The 22,361-nt window shown below is 39.8% G+C and overlaps 1 protein-coding gene across 1 annotated transcript in view; it reads left to right on the plus strand.

Annotated features, from left to right (window-relative positions):
• Positions 1–22,335, plus strand: part of LOC139759817 (uncharacterized) — a 112,695-nt gene extending 90,360 nt beyond the window's left edge. Inside the window, 1 exon segment of the mRNA XM_071682305.1 lies at positions 15,595–22,335. Coding sequence (XP_071538406.1) covers positions 15,595–21,041 — 5,447 coding nt within the window. The 3' untranslated portion in view covers positions 21,042–22,335.
• The last annotated feature ends 26 nt before the right edge of the window (positions 22,336–22,361 follow it).

The raw sequence follows: 22,361 nt of genomic DNA on the forward strand, positions 1-22,361 counted from the left end.
CTCGACTTCCACACATTCTTCAAGGCTCCCAGGATTTTCGCCCCCTCCCCCACCGTATGATCCACTTCCGCTTCCATGGTTCCATCCGCTGCCAGATCCACTCCCAGATATTTAAAACACTTTACTTCCTCCAGTTTTTCGCCATTCAAACTTACCTCCCAATTGACTTGACCCTCAACCCTACTGTACCTAATTACCTTGCTCTTATTCACATTTACTCTTAACTTTCTTCTTTCACACACTTTACCAAACTCAGTCACCAGCTTCTGCAGTTTCTCACATGAATCAGCCCCCAGCGCTGTATCATCAGCGAACAACAACTGACTCACTTCCCAAGCTCTCTCATCCCCAACAGACTTCATACTTGCCCCTCTTTCCAAAACTCTTGCATTCCCCTCCCTAACAACCCCATTCATAAACAAATTAAACAACCATATATATATATATATATATATATATATATATATATATATATATATATGTTTTTTTTTTTTGTATTTTTTTCTCGCTGTCTCCCGCGTTTGCGAGGTAGCGCAAGGAAACAGACGAAAGAAATGGCCCAACCCACCCCCACACACATGTATATACACACGTCCACACACGCAAATACACGTACCTACACAGCTTTCCATGGTTTACCCCAGACGCTTCACATGCCTTGATTCAATCCACTGACAGCACGTCAACCTCGGTATACCACATCACTCCAATTCACTCTATTCCTTGCCCTCCTTTCACCCTCCTGCATGTTCAGGCCCCGATAACACAAAATCTTTTTCACTCCATCTTTCCACCTCCAATTTGGTCTCCCTCTTCTCCTTGTTCCCTCCACCTCCGACACATATATTCTCTTGGTCAATCTTTCCTCACTCATTCTCTCCATGTGCCAAAACCATTTCAAAACACCCTCTTCTGCTCTCTCAACCACGCTCTTTTTATTTCCACACATCTCTCTTACCCTTGCGTAACTTACTCGATCAAACCACCTCACACCACACATTTACTCAAACATCTCATTTCCAGCACATCTATCCTCCTGCGCACAACTCTATCCATAGCCCATGCCTCGCAACCATACAACATTGTTGGAACCACTATTCCTTCAAACATACCCATTTTTGTTTTCCGAGATAATGTTCTCGACTTCCACACATTCTTCAAGGCTCCCAGAATTTTCGCCCCCTCCCCCACCCTATGATCCACTTCCGCTTCCATGGTTCCATCCGCTGCCAGATCCACTCCCAGATATCTAAAACACTTCACTTCCTCCAGTTTTTCTCCATTCAAACTCGCCTCCCAATTGACTTGACCCTCAACCCTACTGTACCTAATAACCTTGCTCTTATTCACATTTACTCTTAACTTTCTTCTTTCACAAACTTTACCAAACTCAGTCACCAGCTTCTGCAGTTTCTCACATGAATCAGCCACCAGCGCTGTATCATCAGCGAACAACAACTGACTCACTTCCCAAGCTCTCTCATCCCCAACAGACTTCATACTTGCCCCTCTTTCCAAAACTCTTGCATTCACCTCCCTAACCACCCCATCCATAAACAAATTAAACAACCATGGAGACATCACACACCCCTGCCGCAAACCTACATTCACTGAGAACCAATCACTTTCCTCTCTTCCTACACGTACACATGCCTTACATCCTTGATAAAAACTTTTCACTGCTTCTAACAACTTGCCTCCCACACCATATATTCTTACAGAAGTAAGAGTATTAGTGAAAGAGAAGAGAGAGGCATTTGGACGATTTTTGCAGGGAAAAAATGCAATTGAGTGGGAGATGTATAAAAGAAAGAGACAGGAGGTCAAGAGAAAGGTGCAAGAGGTGAAAAAAAGGCCAAATGAGAGTTGGGGTGAGAGAGTATCATTAAATTTTAGGGAGAATAAAAAGATGTTCTGGAAGGAGGTAAATAAAGTGCGTAAGACAAGGGAGCAAATGGGAACTTCAGTGAAGGGCGCAAATGGGGAGGTGATAACAAGTAGTGGTGATGTGAGAGGGAGATGGAGTGAGTATTTTGAAGGTTTTTTGAATGTGTTTGATGATAGAGTGGCAGATATAGGGTGTTTTGGTCGAGGTGGTGTGCAAAGTGAGAGGGTTAGGGAAAATGATTTGGTAAACAGAGAAGAGGTAGTAAAAGCTTTGCGGAAGATGAAAGCCAGCAAGGCAGCAGGTTTGGATGGTATTGCAGTGGAATTTATTAAAAAAAGGGGTGACTGTATTATTGACTGGTTGGTAAGGTTATTTAATGTATGTATGACTCATGGTGAGGTGCCTGAGGATTGGCAGAATGCGTGCATAGTGCCATTGTACAAAGGCAAAGGGGATAAGAGTGAGTGCTCAAATTACAGAGGTATAAGTTTGTTGAGTATTCCTGGTAAATTATATGGGAGGATATTGATTGAGAGGGTGAAGGCATGTACAGAGCATCAGATTGGGGAAGAGCAGTGTGGTTTCAGAAGTGGTAGAGGATGTGTGGATCAGGTGTTTGCTTTGAAGAATGTATGTGAGAAATACTTAGAAAAGCAAATGGATTTGTATGAAGCATTTATGGATCTGGAGAAGGCATATGATAGAGTTGATATATTTATATATATATATATATGTCTCCATGGTTGTTTAATGTGTTTATGGATGGGGTTGTTAGGGAGGTAAATGCAAGAGTTTTGGAAAGAGGGGCAAGTATGAAGTCTGTTGGGGATGAGAGAGCTTGGGAAGTGAGTCAGTTGTTGTTCGCTGATGATACAGCGTTGGTGGCTGATTCATGTGAGAAACTGCAGAATCTGGTGACTGAGTTTGGTAAAGTGTGTGGAAGAAGAAAGTTAAGAGTAAATGTGAATAAGAGCAAGGTACAGTAGGGTTGAAGGTCAAGTAAATTGGGAGGTGAGTTTGAATGGAGAAAAACTGGAGGAAGTGAAGTGTTTTAGATATCTGGGAGTGGATCTGGCAGCGGATGGAACCATGGAAGCGGAAGTGGATCATAGGGTGGGGGGAGGGGGCGAAAATTCTGGGGGCCTTGAAGAATGTGTGGAAGTCGAGAACATTATCTCGGAAAGCAAAAATGGGTATGTTTAAAGGAATAGTGGTTCCAACAATGTTGTATGGTTGCGAGGCGTGGGCTATGGATAGAGTTGTGCGCAGGAGGATGGATGTGCTGGAAATGAGATGTTTGAGGACAATGTGTGGTGTGAGGTGGTTTGATCGAGTGAGTAACGTAAGGGTAAGAGAGATGTGTGGAAATAAAAAGATTTGGTTGAGAGAGCAGAAGAGGGTGTTTTGAAGTGGTTTGGGCACATGGAGAGAATGAGTGAGGAAAGATTGACCAAGAGGATATATATGTCGGAGGTGGAGGGAACGAGGAGAAGAGGGAGACCAAATTGGAGGTGGAAAGATGGAGTGAAAAAGATTTTGTGTGATCGGGGCCTGAACATGCAGGAAGGTGAAAGGAGGGCAAGGAATAGAGTGAATTGGAGCGATGTGGTATACCAGGGTTAACGTGCTGTCAGTGGATTGAATCAAGGCATGTGAAGCGTCTGGGGTAAACCATGGAAAGCTGTGTAAGTATGTATATTTGCGTTTGTGGACGTATGTATATACATGTGTATGGGGGGGTTGGGCCATTTCTTTCGTCTCTTTCCTTACGCTACCTCACGAATGCGTGAGACAGCGAGAAAGTATAATAAATATAAAAAATATATATATATATATATATATATATATATATATATATATATATATATATATATATATATATATATATATATATTTTTCCTTTTTTTGCTTTGTTGCTGTCTCCCGCATTTGCGAGGTAGAGCAAGGAAACAGACGAAAGAAATGGCCCAACCCACCCCCATACCCATGTATATACATACGTCCACACACGCAAATATACATACCTACACAGCTTTCCATGGTTTACCCCAGACGCTTCACATGCCCTGATTCAATCCACTGACAGCACATCAACCCTGGTATACCACATCGCTCCAATTCACTCTATTCCTTGCCCTCCTTTCACCCTCCTGCATGTTCAGGCCCCGATCACACAAAATCTTTTTCACTCCATCTTTCCACCTCCAATTTGGTCTCCTTCTTCTCCTCGTTCCCTCCACCTCCGACACATATATCCTCTTGGTCAATCTTTCCTCACTCATTCTCTCCATGTGCCAAAACCATTTCAAAACACCCTCTTCTGCTCTCTCAACCACGCTCTTTTTATTTCCACATATCTCTCTTACCCTTACGTTACTTACTCGATCAAACCACCTCACACCACACATTGTCCTCAAACATCTCATTTCCAGCACATCCATCCTCCTGCGCACAACTCTATCCATAGCCCACGCCTCGCAACCATACAACATTGTTGGAACCACTATTCCTTCAAACATACCCATTTTTGCTTTCCGAGATAATGTTCTCGACTTCCACACATTCTTCAAGGCTCCCAGAATTTTCGCCCCCTCCCCCACCCTATGATCCACTTCCGCTTCCATGGTTCCATCTGCTGCCAGATCCACTCCCAGATATCTAAAACACTTCACTTCCTCCAGTTTTTCTCCATTCAAACTCACCTCCCAATTGACTTGACCCTCAACCCTACTGTACCTAATAACCTTGCTCTTATTCACATTTACTCTTAACTTTCTTCTTTCACACACTTTACCAAACTCAGTCACCAGCTTCTGCAGTTTCTCACATGAATCAGCCACCAGCGCTGTATCATCAGCGAACAACAACTGACTCACTTCCCAAGCTCTATCATCCCCAATAGACTTCATGCTTGCCCGTCTTTCCGAAACTCTTGCATTCACCTCCCTAACAACCCCATCCATAAACAAATTAAACAACCATGGAGACATCACACACCCCTGCCGCAAACCTTCATTCACTGAGAACCAATCACTTTCCTCTCTTCCTACACGTACACATGCCTTACATCCTCGATAAAAACTTTTACTGCTTCTAACAACTTGCCTCCCACACCATATATTCTTAATACCTTCCACAGAGCATCTCTATCAACTCTATCATATGCCTTCTCCAGATCCATAAATGCTACATACAAATCCATTTGCTTTTCTAAGTATTTCTCACATACATTCTTCAAAGCAAACACCTGATCCACACATCCTCTACCACTTTTGAAACCACACTGCTCTTCCCCAATCTGATGCTCTGTACATGCCTTCACCCTCTCAATCAATACCCTCCCATATAATTTACCAGGAATACTCAACAAACTTATACCTCTGTAATTTGAGCACTCACTCTTATCCCCTTTGCCTTTGTACAATGGCACTATGAATGCATTCCGCCAATCCTCAGGCACCTCACCGTGAGTCATACATACATTAAATAACCTTACCAACCAGTCAACAATACAGTCACCCCCTTTTTTAATAAATTCCACTGCAATACCATCCAAACCTGCTGCCTTGCCAGCTTTCATCTTCCGCAAAGCTTTTACTACCTCTTCTCTGTTTACCAAATCATTTTCCCTAACCCTCTCACTTTGCACACCACCTCAACCAAAACACCCTATATCTGCCACTCTATCATCAAACACATTCAACAAACCTTCAAAATACTCACTCCATCTCCTTCTCACATCACCACTACTTGTTATCACCTCCCCATTTGCGCCCTTCACTGAAGTTCCCATTTGCTCCCTTGTCTTACGCACTTTATTTACCTCCTTCCAGAACATCTTTTTATTCTCCCTAAAATTTAATGATACTCTCTCACCCCAACTCTCATTTGGCCTTTTTTTCACCTCTTGCACCTTTCTCTTGACCTCCTGTCTCTTTCTTTTATACATCTCCCACTCAATTGCATTTTTTCCCTGCAAAAATCGTCCAAATGCCTCTCTCTTCTCTTTCACTAATACTCTTACTTCTTCAACCCACCACTCACTACCCTTTCTAATCAACCCACCTCCCACTCTTCTCATGCCACAAGCATCCTTTGCGCAATCCATCACTGATTCCCTAAATACATCCCATTCCTCCCCCACTCCCCTTACTTCCATTGTTCTCACCTTTTTCCATTCTGTACTCAGTCTCTCCTGGTACTTCCTCACACAAGTCTCCTTCCGAAGCTCACTTACTCTCACCACCCTCTTCACCCCAACATTCACTCTTTTTTTCTGAAAACCCATACAAATCTTCACCTTAGCCTCCACAAGATAATGATCAGACATCCCTCCAGTTGCACCTCTCAGCACATTAACATCCAAAAGTCTCTCTTTCGTGCGCCTGTCAATTAACACGTAATCCAATAACGCTCTCTGGCCATCTCTCCTGCTTACATAAGTATACTTTTGTATATCTCGCTTTTTAAACCAGGTATTCCCAATCATCAGTCCTATTTCAGCACATAAATCTACAAGCTCTTCACCATTTCCATTTACAACACTGAACACCCCATGTATACCAATTATTCCCTCAACTGCCACATTACTCACCTTTGCATTCAAATCACCCATCACTATAACCCGGTCTCGTGCATCAAAACCAATAACACACTCATTCAGCTGCTCCCAAAACACTTGCCTCTCATGATCTTTCTTCTCATGCCCAGGTGCATATGCACCAATAATCACCCATCTCTCTCCATCAACTTTCAGTTTTACCCATATTAATCGAGAATTTACTTTCTTACATTCTATCACATACTCCCACAACTCCTGTTTCAGGATTACTGCTTCTCCTTCCCTTGCTCTTGTCCTCTCACTAAACCCTGACTTTACTCCCAAGACATTCCCAAACCACTCTTCCCCTTCACCCTTGAGCTTCGTTTCACTCAGAGCCAAAACATCCAGGTTCCTTTCCTCAAACATACTACCTATCTCTCCTTTTTTCACATCTTGGTTACATCCACACACATTTAGGCACCCCAATCTGAGCCTTCGAGGAGGATGAGCACTCCCCGCGTGACTCCTTCTTCTGTTTCCCATTTTAGAAAGTTAAAAAAATTTCATCCCTATCCCCAGGGATAATATACATATATATATATACACAGACACACACATACACACACACACGCACATGCCTTACACCCTCGATAAAAACTTTTCACTGCTTCTAACAACTTGCCTCCCACACCACATTTTTTTTTTTTTTTTTTCCGCTGTCTCCCGCGTTTGCGAGGTAGCGCAAGGAAACAGACGAAAGAAATGGCCCAACCCACCCCCATACACATGTATATACATACGTCCACACACGCAAATATACATACCTACACAGCTTTCCATGGTTTACCCCAGACGCTTCACATGCCCTGATTCAATCCACTGACAGCACATCAACCCCGGTATACCACATCGCTCCAATTCACTCTATTCACCCTCGATAAAAACTTTTCACTACTTCTAACAACTTGCCTCCCACACCACATATATACATATATATATATATATATATATATATATTTATATATATATATATATATATATATATATATATATATATAGAAAAGCAAATGGATTTGTATGTAGCATTTATGGATCTGGAGAAGGCATATGATAGAGTTGATAGAGATGCTCTGTGGAAGGTATTAAGAATATATGGTGTGGGAGGCAAGTTGTTAGAAGCAGTGAAAAGTTTTTATCGAGGATGTAAGGCATGTGTACGTGTAGGAAGAGAGGAAAGTGATTGGTTCTCAGTGAATGTAGGTTTGCGGCAGGGGTGTATGATGTCTCCATGGTTGTTTAATTTGTTTATGGATGGGATTGTTAGGGAGGTGAATGCAAGAGTTTTGGAAAGAGGGGCAACTATGAAGTCTGTTGGGGATGAGAGAGCTTGGGAAGTGAGTCAGTTGTTGTTTGCTGATGATACAGCGCTGGTGGCTGATTCTTGTGAGAAACTGCAGAAGCTGGTGACTGAGTTTGGTAAAGTGTGTGAAAGAAGAAAGTTAAGAGTAAATGTGAATAAGAGCAAGGTTATTAGGTACAGTAGGGTTGAGGGTCAAGTCAATTGGGAGGTAAGTTTGAATGGAGAAAAACTGGAGGAAGTAAAGTGTTTTAGATATCTGGGAGTGGATCTGGCAGCGGATGGAACCATGGAAGCGGAAGTGGATTATAGGGTGGGGGAGGGGGCGAAAATCCTGGGAGCCTTGAAAAATGTGTGGAAGTCGAGAACATTATCTCGGAAAGCAAAAATGGCTATGTTTGAAGGAATAGTGGTTCCCACAATGTTGTATGGTTGCGAGGCATGGGCTATGGATAGATTTGTGCTCAGGAGGATGGATGTGCTGGAAATGAGATGTTTGAGTACAATGTGTGGTGTGAGGTGGTTTGATCGAGTGAGTAACGTAAGGGTAAGAGAGATGTGTGGAAATAAAAAGAGCGTGGTTGAGAGAGCAGAAGAGGGTGTTTTGAAGTTGTTTGGGCACATGGAGAGAATGAGTGAGGAAAGATTGACCAAGAGGATATATGTGTCGGAGGTGGAGGGAACGAGGAGAAGAGGGAGACCAAATTGGAGGTGGAAAGATGGAGTGAAAAAGATTTTGTGTGATCGGGGCCTGAACATGCAGGAGGGTGAAAGGAGGGCAAGGAATAGAGTGAATTGGAGCGATGTGGTATACCGGGGTTGACGTGCTGTCAGTGGATTGAATCAGGGCATGTGAAGCGGCTGGGGTAAACCATGGAAAGCTGTGTAGGTGTGTATCTTTGCGTGTGTGGACGTATGTATATACATGTGTATGGGGGTGGGTTGGGCCATTTCTTTCGTCTGTTTCCTTGCGCTACCTCGCAAACGCGGGAGACAGCGACAAAGTATAATATAATATAAATATAAATATATGTTATATATATGTATATGGCTATGTTTGAAGGAATAGTGGTTCCAACAGTGTTGTCTGGTTGCAAGGCGTGGGCTATGGATAGAGTTGTGCGCAGGAGGGTGGATGTGCTGGAAATGAGATGTTTGAGGACAATATGTGGTGTGTGGTGGTTTGATCGAGTGAATAATGTAAGGGTAAGAGAGATGTGTGGAAATAAAAAGAGCGTGGTTGAGAGAGCAGAAGAGGGTGTTTTGAAATTGTTTTGGCACATGGAGAGAATGAGTGAGGAAGGATTGACCAAGACGATATATGTGTCGGAGGTGGAGGGAACGAGAAGTGGGAGACCAAATTGGAGGTGGAAAGATGGAGTGAAAAAAATTTTGAGTGATCGGGGCCTGAACATGCCTTGATTCAATCCACTGACAGCACGTCAGCCCCGGTATACCACATTGCTCCAATTCACTCTATTCCTTGCCCTCCTTTCACCCTCCTGCATGTTCAGGCCCCGATCACACAAAATCTTTTTCACTCCATCTTTCCACCTCCAATTTGGTCTCCCTCTTCTCCTTGTTCCCTCCACCTCCGACACATATATCCTCTTGGTCAATCTTTCCTCACTCATCCTCTCCATGTGCCCAAACCACTTCAAAACACCCTCTTCTGCTCTCTCAACCACGCTCTTTTTATTTCCACACATCTCTCTTACCCTTACGTTACTCACTCGATCAAACCACCTCACACCACACATTGTACTCAAACATCTCATTTCCAGCACATCCATCCTCCTGAGCACAAATCTATCCATAGCCCATGCCTCGCAACCATACAACATACGTACACATGCCTTACATCCTCGATAAAAACTTTTCACTGCTTCTAACAACTTGCCTCCCACATCATATATTCTTAATACCTTCCACAGAGCATCTCTATCAACTCTATCATATGTCTTCTCCAGATCCATAAATGCTACATACAAATCCATTTGCTTTTCTAAGTATTTCTCACATACATTCTTCAAAGCAAACACCTGATCCACACATCCTCTACCACTTCTGAAACCACACTGCTCTTCCCCAATCTGATGCTCTGTACATGCCTTCACCCTCTCAATTAATACCCTCCCATATAATTTACCAGGAATACTCAACAAACTTATACCTCTGTAATTTGAGCACTCACTCTTATCCCCTTTGCCTTTGTACAATGGCACTATGCACGCATTCCGCCAATCCTCAGGCACCTCACCATGAGTCATACATACATTAAATAACCTTACCAACCAGTCAACAATACAGTCACCCCCTTTTTTAATAAATTCCACTGCAATACCATCCAAACCTGCTGCCTTGCCGGCTTTCATCTTCCGCAAAGCTTTCACTACCTCTTCTCTGTTTACCAAATCATTTTCCCTAACCCTCTCACTTTGCACACCACCTCGACCAAAACACCCTATATCTGCCACTCTATCATCAAGCACATTCAACAAACCTTCGAAATACTCACTCCATCTCCTTCGCACATCACCACTACTTGTTATCACCTCCCCATATATATATATAAATATATATATATATATAAATATATATATATATATATAAATACATATATATATAAATATTTATATATTTATTTATTCATTAAATTTTATTTTATTTTACTGTGTCGCTGTCTCCCGCATTATCAAGGTAGCGCAAGGAAACAGATGAAAGGATGGCCGAACCCACGCACATACAGATGTATATACATACACTTCCACATGCACATATACTTACCTATACATCTCAACGTATACATACATACACACACAGACATATTCATATATACACATGTACATAATTCATACTGTTTGCCCTTATTCATTCCCGTTGCCACCCCGCCACACATGAAATAACAGCTCTAGCTGTCATGTATAATGCAGCGAAACCACAGCTCCCTTTCCACATCCAGGCCCCACAGAACTTTCCATGGTTTACCCCAGACACTTCACAAGCCCTGGTTCAATCCATTGACAGCTTGTCGACCTCAGTTTACCACATCTTTCCAATTCACTCTATTCCTTGGAAACCTTTCACCTTCCTGCATGTTCAGGCCCTGATCACTCAAAATCTTTTTCACTCCATCTTTCCACCTCCAGTTTGATCTCCCACTTTTCCTCGTTTCCTCCACCTCTGACACATATGTCCTCTTTGTCAATCTTTCCTCTCATTCTATCCACATGACCAAACCATTTCAAAACACCTTCTTCTGCTCTCTCAACCACACTCTTTCTATTACCACACATCTCTCTTACCCTTTCATTACTTACTTGATCAAACCACCTCACACCACATATTGTCCTCAAACATCTCATTTCCAGTACATCCACCCTCCTCCGCACTACTCTATCTATAGCCCACGCCTCGCAACCATAATACATTGTTGGAACCAATATTCCTTCAAACATACCCATTTATGCTCTCCAAGATAATGTTCTTGCCTTCCATACATTCTTCGACGCCTTCACCCCCTCTCCCAACCTGTGACTCACTTCTGCTTCTGCCAAATCCACTGCCAGATATCTAAAACACTTCTCTTCCTCCAGTTTTTCTCCATTCAAACTTACCTCCCAATTGACTTGTCCCTCAACCGTACTGAACCTAATTACCTTGCTCTTATTCACATTTACTCTCGGCTTTCTTCTTTCACACACTAAACCAACAAACTCACCAACTTTTTCAGTTTCTCTCCAGAATCAGCCACCAGCACTGTATCATCAGCCAACAACAACTGACTCACTTCCCAAGCCCTCTCATCCACAAGAGACTGCATACATGCGCCTCTCTCCAAAACTCTTGCATTCACCTCTCTAACCGCCCCATCCATAAACAAACAACCATGGAGACATCATGCACCCCTGCCACAAACTGACATTCATTGGGAACCAATGACTTTCCTCTCTTCCTACTCTTACACATGCCTTACATCCTTGATAAAAGCTTTTCACTGCTTCTAGCAACTTACCTCCCACACCATATACTCTTAATACCTTCCACAGAGCATCTCTGTCAATTCTATCATATGCCTTCTCCAGATCCAAAAGTGCTACATACTAATCCATCTTCTTCTTTAAGTATTTCTCACATACATTCTTCAAAGCAAACACCTGATTCACTCATTGTCTACCACTTTTGAAACGACACTGCTCTTTCCCAATCTGATGCTCTGTACATCAATACCCTCCTATATAATTTCCCAGGAATGCTCAACAACTCTGTACTTTATACACTCACCTTTATCCCCTTTGCCTTTGAACAATAGCACTATACATGCATTCCATCATGAACCATACATATATTGAATATCCTCACCAACCAGTCAACAACACAGTCACCCACTTTTTTAATAAATTCCACTACAATACCATCCTAACCCGCCACTTTGCCAGCCTTTATCTTCCGCAAAGCTTTCACTACCTCTTCTCTGTTTACAAAATCATTCTCCCTGACACTCTCACTTCGCCCACCACCTCGGCCAAACCACCCTATATCTGCCATTCTATCATCAAACACATTCATCAAACCTTCAAAATACTCACTCCATCTCCCTCTCACTTCTCCACTACTTGTTATTACCTCCCCGTTTCCCCCTTCACCGATTTACATCCTTCCAAAACATCTTTTTGTTCTCCCTAAAATTTGATGATACTCTCTCACCCCAACTCTCATTTTGTCTCCTTTTTCACCTCTTGCACCTTTCTCTTGACCTCTTGCCTCTTTCTTTTATACATCTCTTAGTCATTTGCACTATTTCCCTGGAAAAATTGTTCAAATGCGTCTCTCATCTCTTTCACTAACAATCATATTTCTTCATCCCACCACTCACCACTCCTTCTAAAATGCCCACCTCCCATCTTTCTCATGCCATAGTCATCTCTTGTGCAAGCCATCACTGCTTCCTTAGATACATCTCATTCCTCCCCCACTCCCCTTACATCATTTGCTCTCACCTTTTTCCATTCTGCACTCAATCTCTCCTGGTACTTCCTCACACAAGTCTCCTTTCCAATGTCACTTACTCACCACTCTCTTCACCCCAACATACTCCCTTCTTTTCTGAAAACTTCTACGCATCTTCACATTCGCCTCCACAAGATAATGATCAGACATCCCTCCAGTTGCCCCTCTGAGCACATTAACATCCAAAAGTCTCTCCTTCACACACCTATTAATTTAACACTTAATCCAATAATGCTCTCTGGCCATCTCTCCTACTTATATACATATACTTATATATATCTCTTTTTAAACCAGGTATTCCCAATCACCAGTCTTTTTTCAGCTCACAAATCTACAAGCCCTTCACCATTTTCTTTTACAACACTGAACAACCCATGTACACCAATTATACCTTCAACTGCCACATTACTCACCTTTGCATTCAAATCACCCATCACTATAACCTGGTCTCGTGCATCAAAGCTGCTAACACACTCACTCAGCTGCTCCCAAAACTCTTGCCTCTCATATCCTTCTTCTCATGACCAGATGCATAGGCACCAATAATCACCCATCTCTCTCCATCCGCTTTCAGTTTTACCCATATCAATGTAGAGCTTACTTTCTTACACTCTATCACATACTCCCACAACTGCTTCAGGAGTAGTGCTACAAAAGAATGGCCCAACCCACCCACATACCCATGTTTATATATAAATGCCCATACACACACGTATACGTACCTATACATTTCAACATATACATACATATACATACACAGACACATACATATATACACATGTATGATGGGTGATTTGAATGCAAAGGTGAGTAATGTGGCAGTTGAGGGTATAAGTGAATTACAGTGATTATAAGTTATCAGTTTTTTGGTGTAGAGAAACAAAACTTGCACATTTGGCACTCTTAGCATGATGGGCTGAAACATCTTTAAATCTTCAGTTCATTATCAATAAAGGTAGAGGCCAAAATTTACTTCTAATGGATTTTTTTTCTGTGGTTATATGAATATTTTTGAAATTGTAAGGTAGAATAAATTTGTTAAATGATTAGAATAACTTGAGATTATGATCATAGGGTTGAAAAGGAAATCTAAGTGAAGAGTTAAGCGGTTAAAGACAATATAGTTTGGTTATGAGGCAAATAGAAAACTTATAGATGATTTTGAAAGATCAGAACCAAAGATGCATTCCTTTAAGTACAGAAATAATTCAAGAGAACTCTTTTTCAAGACTAAATGAAGAGGGTGAACATATATCAGTGAAAATTTTGAAGCAAGGTCTGGCTAGTTTGAACATTTCAAGATATATGCCAAAGATGATGGTGATGAGACATATAAAGGTAAACTCCACCGTCCTCCTCCCAACAATTAACTTGAACAGCAAACCCACCATAAGTTCCTCCTTCAATGAGGTAGAGTCACTGCCCATAAAAGAGGAATGCATGAAGTGCTAAAGTGAGGAATACTCTTATACATTTAAGAATTAAACCTAAGAACTATTTACCACAGTTATTTCAGATGATATTTATCAAAAACTTATAAGAAAATATGGCTAGGGCTTAAAGAAGCGTTAGTTTGGCTATGATTATGTTTTCCTTGTCAGCATTGAACCATCTAAGCACCTCTAACTTAACATCCTAAGTTCACATCTGAAAAGATAGCCCTTCAGATTTTATTCCTCTAATTAATACTTTTAGTATTTTTGGTAGACACACTGAAATAACTACACTTGATTTGGAGGAAAGAAATAATGGTTTAAAACACAACATTTTTTTGCTGAGTATGAGCATTGGCTAATTTGTCTACAAGCTGATTGCAGATGAGATAATTTGCCTTGACCAGGGGAAGGTCTGTTGGATCCTGTTTATCGATTTATGGCTTTGGTTTTGGTGCATTGCATATTACGGCTAGACAATGGGTTTGAGCAAATGTAGTGTTTCTTCATCTGTTTATGGTGCTACCTAGCTGATATGGGAAACATTTATCAAGTATGAAAAAATAGAATCACAAAATTCATGAGTAAAAAGTACCTTGAAATATCTTCAAAGAAAATTTATTTATTAAAGGAAAAGAATATTTTATGCATTCTCGGTATTCTTTTTTCAAATCACACAGCTACAAGGTCTTACATGCCACCATCTTTTGCAACTACAATATCTTTTATGTTATCTTTTGCAGCTATGAAGATAGATATGTCATCTTTCACAACTACAAGGTCTTATATTAATATTCCAATCTTGTATCTGAATTCTCAAGACTTGTTGATATGAAACATCGCCAGACCTGTCGTTATGTGGGAGCTTGTTGAGCTGCTTTAGTGTAAGGGTAATGGTTCATTGGGATCAACTAAACATTGAAATAATGAATTCTAGCAGTGTACAAATATATATATAGCTTCTTAAGTGTAAAGAAAGTTCGAGAGAGAGGGCCTCATGGATGTAGAACTCTCCCTGTGACATCCATATAACGAACTACCATCACTGGGTAGCAATGGAAAACATCAGTACTACAAAATTAACAAGTTACACTATGCAGTAAGGCACTCCTCCCCCTCCACCTCACCCTGTAATTTTTTTTTTATCCTTGCTTGCATGCTAGGTAGTTCTGTATTAAAAGATGGGGTAGAATGTTCATGTTTTTGATTGTGTCAGCAATGGCATTCATTGTAACTGAATTGCATGGTTACTGTTGACTACAGGTCTAGATGTTGAGCATTGTTGAATGTAATGCAATTCTCCAGAAAGAGTGGGATATATAGCAGCTCAAACAGAGCTATCACAAACTTTTTGTACTTTCAGGATCATCTGGCCTCAGCACACCCCAGAATGATCGGTCAACTACATCTGCCGTCCATTCTTCTGGGGTGAAGCGGCGACTGGAGTTAGCAGTGGGTTCTATTGATAATTTAGAGCTGAAGAACCGGTTGAAGGCCATAATTACAGGATCTAAAAGTAAAGGTAGTGGTACATTTGGCCTTCCTGGCCAAATGCACCGGATGAAGTTAAGGAAGAAGGCATTAGAGACCAAAAGGCTAAGGAAAACTAGACGTAGTGATAGGGTTAAAGAAAATGTAAAGAAAGATCAAGAGAAGAAGGAGGATAAGAAAACAGTCAGTAAGAGTGAAAAGGAAGACAAAAGTGAAGTTCAAGAAACTAAAAAAAGTGAAGCACAAATTACTAAAAAGAGTAGTACAAAGAAAGGAAGTCTAGATTTTATAAAAGAATTTAAATTGTCAAAAAGCAGTATCACAAAGCTGGAAGATCCAAAAAGTAAAGAGAAATCCAAGAAAAAGATTACAAAAATTTCTGCAGCACATGTGGAGGGAAATGTGATGGTGAATGAAGTGAGCAAGCCTTTTATTGTGCCTACCTCAGAAGCTCTTGATAATTGGGGTGATTCAAAGAATATTAGAAATAAGTCAAAGCAGGAAGAAGTGTACCAAGAAAGCTCACAGGTTGGAAAGAAGTTGGAAACAGAGAAGAGAATAAATGGAATCGTTGATAAAGTTAAGAAAACCAAGAAAAAAATTGAAATTGGTGGCGATGATACAAAATCTGACAAAAGCAGTGGACTGAAAGTCAAACAACTGTCAGACAAGAAAGCAAGCAGTAAATCTGTTAAAAGTACCCTAGTTGCAAAATTTACGGAAACTACTCTTAAACATGATGGGATAAAGAAAGTCGCTGGGCCAGAAGAAAGGAAAGAAAATGTGATTAAAGACACTGTCGTTCCTTCAAAACAGAATATTGGAAAAATGATTGTTGGTGCAAAATTGAAACAAGTCTTGAGTAAGAGTATTGAACTTTTAGATAAATCTAGAAATAAAGATAAAAAGCCTTTGAAAAATGAAAACATTAAAAAGAATTTCATAGAATCTGAACCCAGACATGAACTGCCATTACCTGCAGTACCTCCCAAAATGTTAGGGGGAGAAAAGAAAATAAAATCTAAGAAAACAAAAGAATTTGATAATATAGAGCTGGAAACGAAAGTAGATGAATTAGAGCAAAAAGAGTCAGACTTAAAGAAAAGTCCAAGTTTTGATCAGTGTTCAACGACTGAAGTAGACTCATCTGAACTTCAAATGGCCAGTTTTTTAAAAGGTACAAAGACAAAAATTCAGGAAGTATCAAATGGAAAAGAAAATGAAATTAAAGAAACAGTGGTTAGTCGGTTACCAAAGGTAAGGAAGCGGATATATTATTCATCCTCAAGTGAAGACAGTGAGGATTCAGATTCTGAACCAGAGGTTATTCGGAATTTCCGAAGTGGGAGGCGTTGTGGGGGCCGGATGGGATTAAGGAACAGGAGAAAGCCCTTAAACACTCGATACTCATTTCGTACATGTTTCACTTCAGCAAGAAAAGATGACGAATCAGATGTTGAAGATGATGAAAAGCATAAAAAGGTAGATTACCAAGAAAAAGAAGAGGAGGAATTTTCTGAAGAATTGCCAGTAACATCAAAAAGAAAAAGAAAGGTAGCTAACTATGAAAATCAGGATGATTACACATATGTACCCTATGAAAGTTCCTCTGATCCAGAGGATGATATGTCTGGAAAAGAAATGGATATTATTGAAAGAATACCATGGTCTTCCAGAAAGAAAAGAAAAATTTTAACTAGATCAACAAAGAAAGACACAAGTAAACCTTTGAATGATACTCCACCCCATGAGGAGAATGGGTCTGAGGAATTACAAATGGTGGAAACTCCTGTTACTGATAGTAAGAAAAACGAGAGCCCATTTGAAGATATCCCTGGCTCTACTTCTGTAGACAAAATAGAAAATGAAGTGCAACTGCCAAAGAGAAAAAAGAACAAAAATTTAGTAAACACTTACAGTGATAATCCTGAGATAAAACATGATGAGAATGGGGTAAATGAATTGAAAATACCAAAAACGAAAAAGAAGACTAAAGTAATGAATAACAGTAGTGTTAAGCCTGAGTTGAAAGAAGACAAAATGGAAATTGAAGTGAAATTGCCAAAGAAAAAAAATACAAAACTGTTGAATACTTTTTGTGATACTGTTGATGTAAAAGATGATGAAATGTCAATCAAAGTGCCAAAGAAAAAGAAGAATGTTATTTTGCTTGAAAGGTTAAGTTCTGATGATACTTCTCAGGAAGTAGTAAAAGATGTTGGAAAACTCCAGAAGACCAAAAATGTTAAAGAAATCCCACCACAAATGGCCATTGCCAATATTCAGGAAGCCAGTGAAAGTAATGTAGGAAAACCTCAAAAGAAAAATGTGAAATTTCAGAATACTGTAATAGAGAAGCTTGAAAAAGAAGCTGAAGAATCGTTAGATAAAGTTCTGATGAAAAACAAATGTGTTAGATTACAGAGTAGTTCATATGATGATTTCCAGTCTAATGAAGCTCACCCCATTGTAAGAAAGATGCAGAAGAAAAAGAATGTGAAACTTCAGAGGGATTTTGATGACATACCACAAAAGAGTGCACAAGAAATGACTGTGATGGTAAGCAAGAAAAAGAACGTAAGGGTGATGAATTCAGTATCTTCTGGTGATTGTGCTCAACATGAAACTAAGGAAATTGTGAGGAAAGTGGAGAAGGAAAAGAAGCTTATGAAATGTAAAGCAAAATCAAATAACGTTTTCCATGATGCACAAGTTGAACACTTTGGGAGCCTTCCTGAATATAGTTTAATTGGGTTACCTTCTACTGCCAAGAGAAAAAAGAAGGTATTAAAGAAGAACAAGTTATTAGAGCAGCACATGAGTCACACTGACATTCTTTCTTCTCATAATTTGGCAGAAGAAGATGAGGATAACTTACCACTTTCTACTTTAGCTTACCTAAACATTAGAATGAAAAAGGAAAAGCTAATTTTCAACACGCTGAAAAGTAACAAAAGCACTGTAAAAGAATGTGAACCACCAAAGCAAAGAAAAGTTAATGAGAAACTCAAGAAAACTATACCTGTGAAAAATCGTGACCTCTTCATAAAAGATAACGTTGCTTTTGATTCAGAATCTTCAAGTTTTGAAGGCTTTGCCCCAGTGCCTTTCAAGAAGTCTGATAGAAGGAAAACAGCCTTTAAGAAAACAAAGAAAAGATTAGATCAAGTAAAGTCATTGATTGACGTAAATGCTAGTAGCACTGCTAGTGAATCTGAGTCATCTGATGTGCCCAAGCCACTTCAAAAACCTAAGGAACTGTCTGTTTTCTCTTGCGATAGAATGGGTACAGAGGATATCAGTATGCCAAATCTCTCCAAATTTTCAAAAATTGAAAGGGACCAAGAAAACTACCCATTTCACCATCAACCCTCAGTAAAAATTCAAGTTCCTCAGGAAAGAGTAAAAGCCAAACCCAAATTAAAGCCTGCACTTCAAGAAAATTTGGATAGTGCTGAGGGTAAAATGAAGGTATTGAAATCATCTAAAAAAAGAAACAATTCTTTTATACCACATACTATGCCAGTTTTAGAACCAATGAATACTTTTGAACCAGATATGGAAAGGACATCATATCATCTCGAAAGTGATAGTAATGGTGAAGGAGTACCATCTCTAACCCAGACACTGCCTGCTAAAGCCAAGCGACGTAGATCTTCTATAGAAAAGATAAAAGACATTCCCACGAGGGCATCTATGCAGCAGGTTATAGAAAGTCAGTCTCCACCTGAGTTAAAAGCAGTTATTGATGAGTCTGGAAGGAAAGATACTGATATTTCACCACTCATTCCAGAACATCAGATGCCACTTTTGAAAACTAAGTCCACAAAACCTCCACAGCAAAGAAAAAGAAGAACTAAATCCTCTCAGGAGCTTTTATTAAAAAGTAAACCAGAGATTGCTGTAGATCTTCAACCAGAAACAAATGCTGTAAGTGAGGTAAAAAATCTGATAAAAGTACCAGGAGCTAGTACATCTCAGAAAAGGCCAGCAAAAAGGAAACGAGCAGCTTCCACTTCTGGAGTGCCATCTAAAGATGTGCAAGAGCTGGTAAGTTCCTTGAAAGAAGAAGTTAACCAACCTCATCCTCATCTGAGTTTTACGTCCAAAAAGAATCCTGATAATGTAAAAAGAAAAAAAACTAGTAACAGTACCAAACAGGATGTGAATGAACTTAAGTGTATTGATTGCGGTTTAAAGTTTGGGTCTGTTGCCTCACTAGAAGATCATCAGCAGGATTGTGTTACCATTGCCTTTGAGATGAGTCTTATGGAAGCAGAAGACCATCTTTTTGAGTGTCCACATTGCCATTTAACTTTTGCACTCAAAGGTACCCAGCGAAAACATACAACCTCATGTCGTATGGTTAAGTATAAGCGCACACCCAATCGCCAAGAGAACAAGACTCTTAAGAGAGCAAGCAAAAGTGTGGCTTCTCATGATACTCAGCTTTCAGAAGTTGTTGCCAGTAGTGACTTAACAGCCATTGCAGGACCACCTTGCAGGGCTCTTGTAAAGGATAGGCGACACAGTAAAGAAAATGTAGCTGATGATCATATGGCCTGTGCCTCTCCACTAAGGGATGCATCTGTGCCATCATTTACAAATCACAGTAGTAAAGTGGATGGAAGTGACGGAAAACTTCAAGAAAATACTAATAAAGTAGATCATATGCAAAGAGTAGTAGTACCTTTAGCTGCAATAGGTAGTCCTAAAACCAAAAAAGCCTCTCAGGTCAATGGTAAACTAGTTAATGGTGATATTTTGGATCTGTTTTGTCCTGTGAATGTAGATGATAATCAGAAGTGTTCAGTGTGTGGAGTTGAAGTTACAGATAAGGACTTGTCCCATAAACATCAGTTATTAAAGCAGTTCACTCTTTACTGCCAACAACAGGCAGTACTCGAGGTGTGTGCATTGGTCACTTATTACAACCTTGGTATTGATGCAGTCAGGTCATTAATATCCTCTGCAATTGTATACCAAGGTTCTACCATACTCAGTCTTGATGCAAAACAGCAGATGTCTTTCAGTGCAAGTTTTGTCTCAGCAAATGGCTCTTGCAGTAGTGCAACAAAGCTTCAAGAGATCTTGGCATCCCCCCATTGTGCATGGGTTTCATCCATCTTAGAAACCATAGCCAAGCATCATCAAACTGCAGAGACTGTGAGCATTAGTGGCACCCGTCAAGAAGCCCTTAAAGCAGTCTCAGCTCTTGAGGAAATATTAAAAGAAATATCTGAAGTTGATAGTGCCATTAGGAAAAATCTTATGCTCAAATCTATGAGAGAAACTTTTGAAGCAGGAACTCTTAATTGATTGTTTGTGAAAGTGAGGTAAATTATAGTCAGTTTCAAGGTTGTGACTTTCATACATAATGATTTCATTTATTTGCATGCAATAATTGTGACAGGCTGGTAATGGGAATTTAGTGATCAAACGGAACACTTAAAAGGGCATTTTTGTGAATACCACAATATAGGTTTATTTTTAAAAGGACCAGTACATTACACTAGGATGGAGAGGATTAGATATGTAAATTACTAGTTATTGTAAATGTAACATTTTACAGTGATTCATATAGAATTCTGGGCAGTATCTTTGAGCTAGAAGTTTCCAGTTATGACTTACAAGTAAAAAAGAAAAAATCAAAATATTTATTGTAGACTGACCAAAAATTGTATAATATATTAGTATGTATATTTGTTATTGTTAGTCTAGAATGAATAATTAAGATTTAACCTGCTTTTGAAATATATATTGCCAGTGAAACAGGGTTCTGAAAAGTGAGGAACTGGATTTAGTCGCTGATACTTGCTCATGCACTATTTTTATGTATCCTCAAAGACATGGAGATTTTTTTTCGTGAAAAATATTTATAAGGAGCTGTTTTACATTAAAGTGAATTAAAAGGGATTAATACTAAGTTTCTAAACAGAATTATACAAATGTTTAACATACAGTTCCCAATACACCCCTAGGAATTCTCGACATAGGAATTTTTGTCATTTGTGGTTGCTCTCTGCTTGGAGGTAATGTCCTGTATGCAGTATTGCATTAGAGTTCTCTAGTGAAATGTGGCATCCACAATGATGGGCAGACTAAGGATTTGTGCACTGTTGTCATTTTGGATCCAGTAATATGGACATATTTCTATCAAAACCTATTTAGATGTAGCCAATTGTTATTTTAGGAATTATTTTAGATATTGTATCTAAATGTCTCTTGATCTCAAAACAAGTCAAATGTAACCTGTACAGTGTGTTTGAGGAGACTCCCCCAAGTACAGTTTTGGCATAGCTGAAACTGCTGTGCTTTAAGGAAGGTCTTATATTTTTTGTGCATGGATACTGCAATGTGGAGACACCTCACTCATTTTTCTGCTTCATATGGACAGAGCAGCACATATTTACAGATAATCATTATATATGTATATATATTTTGTTTCTTCATCTTTCCTGTATTTAGCGTTTATACCCGACACGTGTTGTTGGTTACTCTTTTCCGTCACTTAGTTATAAGACGTGCTGTGTGTAAGTTTGTCTTTTCATATTATTTATAAAATGCATTTTTGTACTAAACATTAATATAAGAATAAATGGAGATGCATGAATTAAGTTTGTTTTATTTCTGAAACAG

This window comes from Panulirus ornatus, chromosome 34, assembly GCF_036320965.1.
Source record: "Panulirus ornatus isolate Po-2019 chromosome 34, ASM3632096v1, whole genome shotgun sequence".
NCBI lineage: Eukaryota > Metazoa > Arthropoda > Malacostraca > Decapoda > Palinuridae > Panulirus > Panulirus ornatus.